General features: G+C 37.4%; 1 protein-coding gene across 6 annotated transcripts in view; it reads right to left on the reverse strand.

The window, feature by feature from the left end:
* Positions 1-13878, reverse strand: part of Lmo3 (LIM domain only 3) — a 129064-nt gene that overhangs the window by 35791 nt on the left and 79395 nt on the right. For all 6 annotated transcript variants that reach the window (XM_029535564.1, XM_029535563.1, XM_029535565.1 and 3 more), the window contains one exon: positions 13331-13544. In XM_029535564.1, the coding sequence (XP_029391424.1) occupies positions 13331-13536 (206 nt within the window). In that variant the 5' untranslated portion in view covers positions 13537-13544. The remainder of the gene's footprint in view (positions 1-13330; positions 13545-13878) is intronic.

A 13878-nucleotide genomic window follows, 5' to 3' on the forward strand; every position in this document is an offset into this window, starting at 1 on the left:
GAGAGAGAGAGAGAGAGAGAGAGAGAGAGAGAGAGAGAGAGAGAGAGATCCTGTCTTAAAAAATAAAGTAAGCAAAGCAAGAGTGATGGAAGAAGACATCCAACAATCCAACACAGTTCTTGGCGTGCACATGCTTATCCAAGGTTACATACCCTTGTACATACATGTGCATGTGCACACAGACAGAGTACACATAACTCTTTATAGCACAGATAAAACCTTCTTGTGTGGTATTGTCAGAGTAAGGCTCACTAAACTTGGAGGCATATCTGCAAAGATACTGCATATCTCTAGATGTCCGAGTTTAGCAGGAGCAACTACCTCATAAGCTTTATTAAAGGATGCATCAAGAAGACTGGAAACAGGGTAGAGAATCCAGGACACATATTTCTTGATTCCACCACCCCCCACCTCCACCCCGACCCCTACCAAACACAGACACACATATACAGTAGTAGATAGTGTTTCTTTCTGCTTCTCAAGTACCCGTGCTTCGCCACTTGCGGCTCAGGCAATCACGTACTTTTGTAACATTTTTTTCCCCCACAAAGAACACATAACCCATACAAAATTGGTTTCAAGTATACTTCAAATATTACTAGGTGACAGATTTCTTTGTAAAATGCTAAAATAGACAACGCATCTCATCTAAACTCATGGTTTCCTCTAAGAATAGACCTGGGAGGTAGCTAAAGAACGCATGCGCTCCCATCATCCAATAGCAGCACCGGAACCGTCTCCTCTAGAACACTCTGTCTTCCTCCAGACAGCCAGCATCCTCCTTGTGTCCTGTCTCTGGTGACTCTCTTCTCTAGAGTCTTATTTCCCACCCATTGTATTCAAATCTCCTAGTCCCAAGGGGCTACATGAACAGTTGCTTACACCTTAAACTGTAGTAACTGTGGGTACAGCTGGGCTGTCAATCTCAAAGGTATTTATAACCTACACACACAAATGCAATGTGCAAACTGATTCCGCTTAACCAACTCTGACTACCCACTTTGAGAAAATCACGGGGTATGCCTAGGATCCAATGCTAACAATTTGTTACGCAAGACAGTGTTATAGCTTTCTAAGTGGTAAGTAACTGTTTAAAAATTCCCAAGCATTCTGAAAATGTTTCACTTAAACATCCCTGCAATAAAATCTTATTGAACTGTTGCTTTCATTAATTTTCTACAGACTAGAGAGCAAGGAACTCAAGTTCTATTTTTTTTTTCCTTTCAACTTTGCCTACTACTAGCAAATAAACTGTGGCTTTTTAAAAAAAAAAAAAAAACCTGCCCTTCAGTTTTGGCCCTTAATAGTAGCCTACATGGCTGACTACCCTTGGTGTTAGATTTTCTTAAATTGTATTTCTGTCAGTGTTTCATTTTTTTTTTTTTAAAGCAATGGACCCTATAATAGCAAGCACCGTTCTGTCAGGAGTGCATTTTAACAGCAGGACACAAGTATTTTTCACTACAGGAGACAAACAATGATATGTATTATGTGCAATAAACATTGCTTTGGTACACAAGGTTCTTTTAGCATGTATCTGCTGCAAACCTCACTGTGTCCTAAAGGGGGATTCGCAGGGGAGGGAGAGGAACCCTGCCTTATAGTAGCATTGCCACTGGCTATGCTACAGCAACAGATTCACCACAGCAGGCATGAAAGTTAAGCTTGGCTTAATATTAAATGACCACACAAGGCCTGCTAACTGACACACATGAAGCATCCCATGCTGAAACAGCTACTCAGGCTTTCAGTTTCCAAGCATCCATGCCTGCCCCATATCACAAAACATCACTACCAAGCCACTAAAAACCCAAGCCTTAAAAGCTACTACTGTGGAGGTGTCTCAAAACAGGGAGGAGAGGGTATTACAAAATCCCTAGAGATCCCTTCAAAATATTAGCATTTCAAATTCAATCTTTCTCTTATTTCAATACCACTATCATAATTTTTTAAAAAAATTATGCAATGGGGAATTTATAATTTATCAATTTATAAGATTTTTATCTTGATTGTTTTAATCATGTGTGCATGCCTATATACAGACAGGTGCTCCTAAGTGCAGTGCCCACGGAGGCCAGAAGAGAAGAGGCTAGTAGATCTCCCTGGGTCAGAGTTACAGGCTGTTGTGAGAGATAGACTATGATGCTGGGACCTGAACTCTGGTCCAAAGCAGGACAGCAAGCATTCTAAACCACCAAGATACTCTAGCCTCCCAAGATGCACACAGATAAATGGAAGATGCACACTTTTTTTTTTCAAGATCACAAAATGTTTAGATAACATTGTAAGAAGTAAACACTCAATACAAACATACTGATTCCCTCCTTACGTTGCTGTCATTCAAGAAAATGACATGATTAAGGAAACCTAAAACAACCTCGGGGACATTACATAGAGTATTTTACAAGCTTGTGGGCTTTCACATGTTAAAACAGGGTCGGGCGAGGGCAAATAAGATATCCATGAAAGCTGTCACTACAGTTACAGAGGAAATCCAATTTTCACTAATTCCCCTAAAGAGTCAAATTGGCCCTAATAATAATCTCCACTGTTAGGATTTCTTTTTTAATGTGGCCTCAAGTGCACATGATATTTAGCTATTTCTTCATCCATCTTCTTTGTAAATGAAAAGCCGGCAAAAGATCTTATTACAGTCGCAGCTTTTCATAGTCGTGATTATTAATCACTCTTAAACCTCATCCAAGTCTGTTTCTTTAGTGTTCTTTTTATGTTTAATTTTCCCACTACCTTATCTTCATAACTCAGTGGAATTCTTCCCTCACAGCAACAGAAGCTGCCAGTGACCTGTCAGTTAGCATGGTTAGCCCCTTCCCAGGGCCAGCCCCCCGTACCTCCATGGAAGAACATATCACCACTGCTTGCCAATACCCAGAGACCCAAGGGCGTCAATAGCTCACAAAGGAGTACACAGCTAGGATGTAACGGAATGGTGCAAACTTAAACACCATTCTGCCTCTCAACATACCTCGAAAACCTAGAGATTAGATTTAACCTTGCCTAGTGGGCCAGCTGCTTGGCGAATTGGCAAGAATTTGTGTGACTTCTTCTTTTTTTTTTTTTATAATAAATTGATAACCGCAGAAGATAAATACCACATGAACTGGTGATAATGGGGACATCTGACTATTCTGCCCTTAATGCTGGTGGCGATGGGGATGTCTAAGGCAGGAGAATGATAAGTAATGTGTAGCACAATGGTTAGAATGATGAGATATTAAGCCTGGTGTGGTGGCTCACACCCAGTATGCCAGAATTCAGGAACTGGAGAAGCTGAGGCAAGAGGAGAGCTGTACATGGGAAGCTATCTGCTATACAGTAAGTTGTAGGCTAGGCAGGGGTCCAGAGTGCAGTTCTTTCTCAGAAAGGAATCCAGCAGGAATGTATATGGCTGAGTTAATAGAGCACTTGTCTGGCAGCACAAAGCCTTGGGTTTGAGCTAGTGGTCTGTTAACTAGGAATGATGACCCAAGCCTGTGACACAGTACTAGGGAGGTGTAGGCAAGAGGGTCAGAAATCCAAGTTCATCCTCAGTTACAAAGTAACTCTGAGAGCAGCCTGGGCTACCCGAGAGTCTGGCTCAATAAACAAACAGCAAACCAGAAGAAATAATAATAAAAAATTATAAGATTAAAAACCCCACAACCCCCTTAGCGATGCAAAACAAAGACGGATTATTACCTTGTAGATAAATTTCAAAATTAGATTTTTTTTAAAAAATGAATTGATTTATAATATCTCTAGAATTAACTGTTGCAGGACTGTGCAGATAGCCAGTCCTGATCAAAAGCACGGGACGTTAAACATGTTCGGCCAAATGGACAACCAATCTTCTCAGAACCAGTCTTTGTTTAATAACGATGCTTGACAAGTTTACTTAAGCAGTCAACACACTGTGGGGTCAGGGTAAAGCAACCATTGCTTAAAGCCAAAGGAAAGTCTTTCAGAAGCAAGCACTGGCAAGTGCCTTGAATGTCAATTCAACCTGAACAAGATGACAGTGATAAAAGGTAAGCCAGCTACTGGGGCATCTGGAAGCTGCACAGAAAAAGTCCCCAGGACTTAGAATGACAACAACGATTAATTCTTACACAGCCCTTTGACCAACACTAGTATTATGAATGGCTATATATAAATGAGTATATATACATATATATATACTCATTTTTGTGTGGATGTGAAATAGGTGCCACTGTTTCAAACCCTGTCCAGTATCTCCCTGTGAGATTCATGACACATTAGCTCAGATTCTCGGCAAGTGTTTGTGGTGATAAAACCCAAGACCATCTTTTACACTGGTACAAACACTTTGAATTGGGTACAATTTACATTTTTTTCCTTTAAGTTTCAGAAATTAACCACGGTATACCTACATACTCAGAAAATAGGAAGATGTAGGAGAGAGAGAGCGGGCTCTGTGGTTAAGAGCCCTGGCTGCTCTTCCAGAGAACCCGATTCTATCCCCAGCACCCACATCACAGTTCACAATCTTCTACAGCTCCAGTTTCTGGGAGATCCAACAACCTCTTTCTGGCCTCAACAGGCATCAGGGACATGTGTGCAAAATGCCTATACATAATAATAATTATATTAGTATTTCAGTTTTAAAAAATAATGCTTTTCTTTTCCTGGTGTGAACCTAGCTCAGGTGAACTAGGTTTAGGTTTGGGTTGAGAAATAAATCTCACTGTAGAAAACACTGGTTCCAGATTCCTCTCAGAATACTAAGACTTATTTACTGGGTTGTCTCCAGCAATACTGCATCTTTTCTGAAAGCTGGTTCAGTGCTCTATATGCCGACTAGAGCAGATATATCAGAATAACTTTTTTTTTCTCTAAAATCAATTTAATTCCCTAAGTCTAGACTTAACTTTTAAATTTTATTCAAATCTCTCTCTCTCTCTCTCTCTCTCTCTCTCTCTCTCTCTCTCTCTCTCTCTCTCTGTCTATCTCTCTCTTTCAGTCTTATAATTTCATCCAGGCATACACATTTTAGGTTTCTACATTGGTTTTGAAGGTCATATATGGAGTAAGAAATTTATGTATATTTACTTAGCTATTTAGCAAGAATATTACCAATATTTAGCAGTTGTAGAAAAATTTAAGTGCTAAATTCTTCACAACTTCTCAGACTGCATATCTTTTGGCTCACATAGTAAAATATCATATCAATAATGACATCTTGGATTTGATGTGTCATATAAAATTAAGAATATCACATTTTTCATATATTATTTATAGTAATAAAATATTGATACTAAATTATTAGTTTGTACTTTCTCAAAGTATGAATAAATACATGTGTAACCCTAAGTTTTAATAGACTCAATATATAATTGAACTTGTCACTTTTACAATTTGAGTATGCCTGCCCGTGGATGGCTATCCATACTATTACTTAGTGTTACAGGTATGGTAACTCCTTCTACTTCTTTCTTTGTCTGTTCGCACCCACCTAAATAAAGGGACAGAAAAGGCCCATTCCTCTAACTCAGCCTTTCTATGGCATAATTAGTAAGAATATGTTTTAGTGAGCAATTTATGGATGCAAAGTAAGTACTGTACTTGGGATCATAAAGAATTCTAAAGTGCTATAATCTTGTTTTTCCATGATATGTCAGCATTTTGTCAATGGCTGTTATTGTAGCTGCGTCTGAGCTCCTACTGTTGATCCTCTGCCCCCAAACCACCAAGTGCTGGAATTATAGCATGGGCTTCCTTGCCACAGGTAAAAACTTTCTAAAATAAAACAAATTAAGAACTGATTTGAAAACAGATGATTACATACCCATACTGGTACTGTGCTCCTTACAGACTGGTATTAAAAAGCATGGCGTTGTTCTGGAGGTTATAGAAGCTGTGGATAGCCCAGCGCACCTGGACTTAGCTTCTACCTTCCTGTCGCCTTCTCAGAGTCTGTATCACTAATGGGGGAGGGGTCAGTTTTTCTCTGTGGTATTTAGACTCATATTAAATGTTAACATTAACATGTTTTACGAAGTTCCATGCCCCTTGCTTGTTCTCCTCGTATTTGATATTTATGTTTGCTAAAACTGATTTTCTCTTTTATTAATAGGATAGGCTCAGTGTGGCCACCACTGTATTGTACCAGTAATAACAATTTCACTTAAATATGGCTTTAGTGTGCTCCTCTGCAAATAATCCTTCAATTCCTAAGAGTCTTTTATTTTCCCAGTAGCCCAGTTGGAGAGTTTTTAATATTAAATTGAATCATAACAACACATGCTGATTAGAGTCTAACTTAATACACGAAGCTTAATGTTAATTTTACAACTTCAAATCAAGGATCCTACTAGTCCAGGATGGTTATTTATCTCAAGTGTGATTTTATTTGAAACTTGTAAAGCCTACAGCTAGATATATTTCACATCATAAAAAAAACTAACCACATAAAGGAATTCAGAAAGATTTAGAACTATGGAAACATTGGTGAGAATATAAGTTTTGATGAATGTAGGACAGAAATCAAAAAGGCCTAAGTGTATGTACATGTCATTGATGTGGTGTGTCTGTGTGTATAGTGGGTATGTCTGACTAACATGATGAAAAGGATATGCTCAAATCATAATTCCTTTTAAGCAAAGTTATCCATTGGCATCAATAATAAGACACTAAATATCAGAAAAATAAGTTGTTTAAACTTACAAAAGAAATCCACATACATGTTACATGTTTCACAGTGTAAACTTTCCTCAAAATGAATTTTGCATAATGCCTTGACAGAGGGAATGCATGTTTAGTTTTCAGATAAATTGTGTTTCCGTTGTACAACTCTAACTAAAGAAAACAGTCTCAACCTCAAGATCAAGGAGCAAGAAATGGAACCAGAAGATAAACACCAAAGGCGTCAAATGGGAATCAATCCAGTATTATGAAATTTGTCTTTCACCCAAGACTAGCAAAGACATAACATGTAACAACACATCAGTGCTGCAGCTTACAACAGGGGGAAATTAGCTGACATCAAGTGCTGGCGCTTCACTGGTTTCAAAGCTCAAAGCACCATGAAACTGAAGAGTCAAGAAAAGAGGTGAGTGACTTCTAACAGAAGCACAGATAACACACGGACCAAAAGACCATCTGAGCAAGAGAGTAAGGCATTTGCTGTCTCATTTCTTCCTTCATTCTTAAGATCTTACCAGATGTTTATGACCCCCCCACCCCACCCCACACACTTTAACATTACTTGATAAACATGAAACCTGTCAGCTCACTGGGTGGGGTTGGGGGCTGAGATGAAACTTCTGTCTGTGATGGAATGATGGAACTGGAGATTTTTTTTTTTTAAACAAAATACCAAAAGAGGATTTAGAAGGGTTACAGAGTAATGATGAAAAATATCATGATCATTTAGGTGGCTAAAATTCTTATTTTTAGGATCTGTAATTTTTATGTGAGGCAGAAAACTGAACCACATAATACATTTTTATAATGTAAATATTCATCAAGACCATTTACAAAATTACTACTTTCAGCATATTTTCAAAAGGAAATTCCTTAATAAATTATGTTTATGCCATCTAAACACAGCATTAAGATGTATTATTAGTCACTTAATGGAAGCTAATGGTGAGCTTATAAATGAAGTGCTGGCTTACTTTGGTATTTTCTAAGAGCAACCAAAAATAGAATTCTTTCCCAGAATTCTACATATTTATAAAGTGCAAAATAAGCGAATCCAGCAATTCTTAAATGTAGTTCTTCTAGATGCCTTTAATCCTAAATATACTTGTAGAAACAAATTGTTTTTACTCTTTGCTAAGTCAGGTATGTCTAATTTATCCAACTTCCATATTAAAAAAACCCTCATAGAAGTTTGATGCATTATAAAATGATGAAAGAGACACAAACATGTAGGTAAATAATGTGGAGTATTTACAATATTTTCAGAGAATTGCTATTTTTCATGAAAATAGCTGAAGTATATAAAACAAGTCAAGAGAAAAAATCCAGAAAACAAATAGTATTAGTTATATGAATTATATAAATATTCATTCATTACAGATGAGTAAATGTGGAGTTAAAAATAGAAAGAGGTTACAGATAAATTTACAAAGAAAAAATTCTACATATAGATTAAATATTTTTAATAGACATAGTTTCTATTTATGTGCTCCTCAGGAAGTCTGCTATGACCCACCAATTATTTTCTCAGGCAAGGAACATCTCTCTAAAATGTTGCATTGAATGACATGATCATCCCTTCATTAAATTGCTCTATGTATACACATAGACTAAACTAGAATCCAATAATACTTTCTTATGATAAAAGCAAAATGGAAAAAAATCACAACTCTTTGTAAATCTGCAAATAATGTAAAATAATTTGTGAGAGTCATACCAGTATTTTTCAACAGACCACAAATGGAAGTACGTTTATGCATCAAAATATTTCATTATCCTAAGATCAAATAAGGCACTCCTAATTTATAAAAATAAAAACTGAAGCAAAATGCCTAAATCCTCAAAGGAAGCTTGTAGGAAAAGTTTCGGTATGAGGTATCTCAATCTAGGTAGAAGCTTATTTGATTTTTAAATTCAGACGATAAAAATTTATTTAAAAAATAATAATGTGCTGCTTCCCGGGCAAATGTTTCCATCTGTTTCCTGTTTAGAAGATGAAAGTGAGGGGAAAAAGAATGAACACTTTATTTCACATTAAGACAGACACTAAGCCTCATTTTGCCCAAATGACACAGTATTATTAACACATCCCTATTTACATTTAGGGCTATAATCACACACATCAATATAAATTTCATCTTACATAAAAACTTAGAAGTACCAGGTTTGATCAGTGTGAAGTAAAGTTATAGCTAGATTGATGCTCTGTGAAACATTTTATTTTAATTTTCTCTTTAAGAGTTAACATTATTCTATTAAAGTATATAAAATTTTCCATCAGCAGAGCAAGCTTCAATCATTTTAGTTAATTGGCAACTTTGGGGAACATGAAGCATCTCTCTTTCCCAGTAGTTTCATTTTAAACAAATCATGCTCGCATATAAAAATAGCAAATTGCATTAAATTTTATATAAGACATTTTACGGCTTCTCATATGGAAACAGCTATAAGCAGCTTTAATGGCATACACCAGAGCAAACAGCTTTGAATCAGCTCTCTGGCAAGGCACCATTCAAAGAGATTCAAGATATAGGCAGTGTTGGCTTAATGCTTAGAATATACCATCCAAGTCTAAGCCTGCAGGCTTACACACACACACACACACACACACACACACACACACACACACACACACACACACACACACACAAGGCTGTCCAAAGGATAGAGTGGTAAGATCTGTTTTTTTTTTTTTTCCCTCTAAATCAAAAAGTAAGGAATTGGGACATTTCTACACTTCTAAGTATTTACTGTTTATACAACATCTTAATTCTAAATCTTTGGTTATCCACCACCTATTCATGTTCAACAAGATAAAGAAGTGACAGTGCTGATGAGAGTTTCTTAGATCTGACTGCTAAACATTGCTGTTTTTATTCAACAAATGACTATTCTTAGATATTGTCATTTCAAAACTCTAAAGTCTAAAGATGCTTTTTGTCTATTGTGTCATAAAGTTGCCTTTAAAAATCTTTGGAAAAATGCATCAATCTGCTGGCCTCATTTTTAACGATTCCATAGCTTAGTTTTGACACACGGGGCTACCTGCCTGCAGATGGACCACACACCCTTGCTCTGAAAAGAGAGAGAGCTTTCGGGGACCAATCATGCTTTCCCTTTCTTTGTGAGACAAGTTCCAGAAGAGGAGGAGGGGTCCTGCAAGGAGGTAAATTTTTGTCTCCTTGGATATGTACATCTAATGTCCACAGCAGAATAGCACACCAAAAGACAAGCCAACATGACAGGCCAGTTTCAGTAAGTAAGCAGTCCGCCTCACTCTGGGAACCAAGGCTGCAGCAACTGTAACTGTTTTGTTTTTCTTTAAATGGGGCTGCTTGTGTCACAAAGGTTAAAAAAAAAAATTGCCTTGGAGAAAGACATGTATTGCAATAATGAATACAGTCAGAAAGTATCCTGCTATCTAAATTCATATATTTTCATATAATTTAATACCTCCAGTCCACTATTCAAAGGACTTGAATGGTTTCACTTGGTAACACTACCCAAGCCACACAGAATAAGAACCAAACCTTCTAAAACTCACAGTTTAGAATCAAATGTTTTTTTTTTAATGCTTGTTTAATTGTTTGTTTGTTTTTTAATTCTATAAGGGGAAATGTTAATTAAGCTGTTAAGTTCAATTGATAAAATATTTCCTTCTTTTCCAGCTATGAACAATTATCTACTGTAGCATAATACCCTAAGTAACACTTTATACGCCTGGTCCATGTTTCCCTTAGCATTTTCTTTCTTAGGTACCTAGTGACTCAGATGAACATCTAAATCTGTACCTTACTTGTGGCTTGTTTGGTACTGCAACAAAAGTCATATAATACTCAAAGTCCCAAAAAGCAACTATTTTGAAATGGGATTTAAGTGGTTAAATATTACCTGTGAAAAATACAAAAAAGAACATGCTGAACAATGAGGGAAATGGTTTAGAGGTTCAGCAATTAGACACAGACAAGTATTTGTTCATTAATCACATTGTAAATATTCTTACAATAAAATAAACTATCTTAATAGCTCCAGAGTCTTAATTCTGAAACTTTAATTACGCACTGACTGTTTTATGCATATTTCTACAAATGAGTTTGAAAGCAATGGCTAGGGTTCAAAACACCTTAACTTAAGGATGTTCTTCCTTTATTCTTAATTTTTGCTGTTGTTTCAAATTCTACCTTCCACAGACTGGTGTCTAGTAAGCATTTGTAAATGGCTGTTTCCAGTCAAAAGCTTTGATCAATGAATAAATCTGGGAATAGGTGCTAATTTAAAATACAGTTTCAGACTGTTTTAGTTTCTTAGAGACCCATCTCTATAATGTTATCGAGACCTCAGCTTTACACACCAGACATACCACATCTGTGGCAAATTCTATAACACAGCATTTATGCAGGCTCCACTTCTCTGTTCCCCTTTGACACTTTTGAGGTATTGATGAAATTACTCAAGTCACATTACACACAACAAGCCTTCAGCTTAAATAAGGAATACCCTTGCCATTAACAACTTAGTCTGAAATGTTAACAATCCTTGGGCTGTTAACATAACAACTGGCCATTAATGTGGTAATGACCAATTTCAGAGGAAATTGTTCTTTGAGAAATGAACATATTGGTGATCAGACCATATTTGAAGGAGTAAGACATATTTATAAATAAGTTAACTGAACTTAAAGCCCAGCAGAAATTAAAAGTTATATCTCAAAAAAGTAACATGCATTGTGTTATTTAAGGAAAGATGACGACTTCAGAAATAGAAACTGTTTTGATAAATTCCCTTGGATGAAACATTTACTTGAGATGGTCAGATATTAGGTTAACACCCTGCTCTATTTGCTATCATAAGGAAGAATAAAATAAAACAAACTCAAGGTTACTTTCTCTGCCGTCCACACATTGAAAACCCAAAACTATTTTACCCACAAAAAAACCAAGTAAACTCAACATTTCTGATTCAGAAGTATCTGAAGCAATCAAGCCACATTCTTTACATTTTCCTGAATGTTTATTTATTCATTTTACTTATTAAAATACCTACTCCAGACCGAACTGTATAAATTCCTTGTTTGCAATCCCAAACCTAAATCCACTTGAAATACTAAAATTGTGCATAATATAAGTCAAAAGGAGTCAAAAAGCTGTGGATATTGCTTAGCACAGACAAAGCGAACCTGGGAAGCAACACGTCAGATCATGAAAAGCAAACACAAATGCTTTATCTGGGAACGAGGCACTCATTCACAATGAGCACAGGAGACATTTTTATTTCAAAGAAGGAAAGTTCAAAGACTGCCGAGTTCTGAAAGAATTCGTGTTGTAAGTTAACTCTGATTAGTTTGCCGTAATGAGGGAAGCCCTGGCTCTCAAGAGTCACCTTCCATTGTGGGCACCTTGCGTGCTTCTGAGCTCTGGGAAGTAGAAACAAGTGCTTATAATTAGCCAGGAGGCTGTAGGCACAAGCCAGAGCAACACTTCCAGGGGAGAACACAATGTGATAAACCATGCTGGATTTGCCCTTATACAACCACCATTAATCAAAAGATATATATGTATTTGGATAAAAGTCTAATTTTAAGTAGCTGAATTACAGACTAAGAAAAAGAGGGATCAAATTCCCTAAGAACCCCCCCCCCCGCCCGCCCCAGAATGGCCAAGATGGTTGGTTAGAGAGTCGCTACCAATTGATAAATTTTGTGTCATAAGGAAAATGATTCAAAATAAATAGCTTAATGTCAGGCTAGAAAAAAATGATTAATTGTATCAAATATGAAAGCCCAAATGATGCCATATATCATTTCTCTAATTTGATAGATTCCCACTTTATTAAGATAAGTAATTTGCAGCTAAGTCAAGTCACAAAGTCCCCTGAAAAGAAAATACTTTCTCTTCAGGAGCGTTTCGGTGTTGACAAAAAGCAGGGAAGCTTTGGACCAACACCAGGCTGGCATAGCCATGGTTACCCACACTGTCTTGACAATGTGTATTTTGAGGGTGGCAATGGTTCCCATTAACTTTGAGGTTTCCCATTAACTTTTCATATTCCATAAAAATCACAAGTGAGTCTGAGGCTGCTCAATCTTGAAACAATGACTTTAATATCACTAAGTGGAGAAACAGTCACTCTGTGTGAGGGGTCCAAGACAATTGCAGTAAATATACTAATAAACTCAAATTAAGATTTCAGAACTGACTTTCTATCATGTATGCAAGACAGGAAAGTTAGCTGAAGAACCAGACCATTCAGTTCAACTAAAGTGGAACTTATTTAAAAGTACACAGCTAAAATGATGAGGTAATTACAAAACAGACTCATTTCTCTGGTGGAGTTAACCAATTTCACCTCTTGCGCTCTAAAGAAAGAAATAACCTGGTTGCTGTTTTCGTCGGAACATCCCTGGCACTAGCTGCCATTTTCAATGTTAAGTAACGAGTTCTTCAGTCGGAGTACTTACTTGGACAAGCCAAATTAAAACACTTTAGATGTTTTTGCTTAAGCAAAAGTTTGCTTGATAAAGGGCAGCATTGTGAAGGTTGGCAGTGTAACATCTTTCAAGAACACCAGTCGGCAGTTACGGAAAGCAAACAAACAAGCCAAAAACACAATTATAAACGTACTGTAAAAGGCAACCAGCCAACCCTGGCATGCAAGTACTAATTCCTACCTCAGGTAGTCTCTGCGACAAAGGATGAGGTTAGCTTTCGTGTACAGGGTGGAGCCCACCTCTCCCAAACGGCAGTCGCAGCAGGCACACTTCAGGCAGTCCTCATGCCAGTATTTGTCCAGTGCCTTTAGGAGATACCGGTCCTTGATTTTTCGGTTGCAGCCAGCACAACCTTTTGGCTTGGTGTCTGGCTGAACTGAGAGCATTTGTATGCCTGAGGAAAGAAACGAGAGAAGAGAGCTGAGACTCCAAGATGGAGGGACAGACAAACAAGTGAAATAGTAAAAGGCTGCCTTTGCACTTGTCCGTCCTTCCTTCCTTCCTCCTTCCTTCCTTCCTCCTTCCTTCCTTTCTTCCTCCTTCCTTCCTTCTTCCCTTCCTTCCTTCTTCCCTTCCTTCCTTCCTTCTTCCCTTCCTTCTTTCCTTCCTTCCTTCCTTCCTTCCTTCTTGCCTTCCTTTCTTCCTTCTTCCTTCCTTCCTTCCTTCCTGCCTTCCTTCCTTCCTTCCTTCCTTCCTTCCTTCCTTCCTTCCTTCCTTCCTTCTTCCCT

Source organism: Mus pahari, chromosome 2 (genome assembly GCF_900095145.1).
Source record: "Mus pahari chromosome 2, PAHARI_EIJ_v1.1, whole genome shotgun sequence".
NCBI classification, from domain to species: Eukaryota; Metazoa; Chordata; class Mammalia; order Rodentia; family Muridae; genus Mus; species Mus pahari.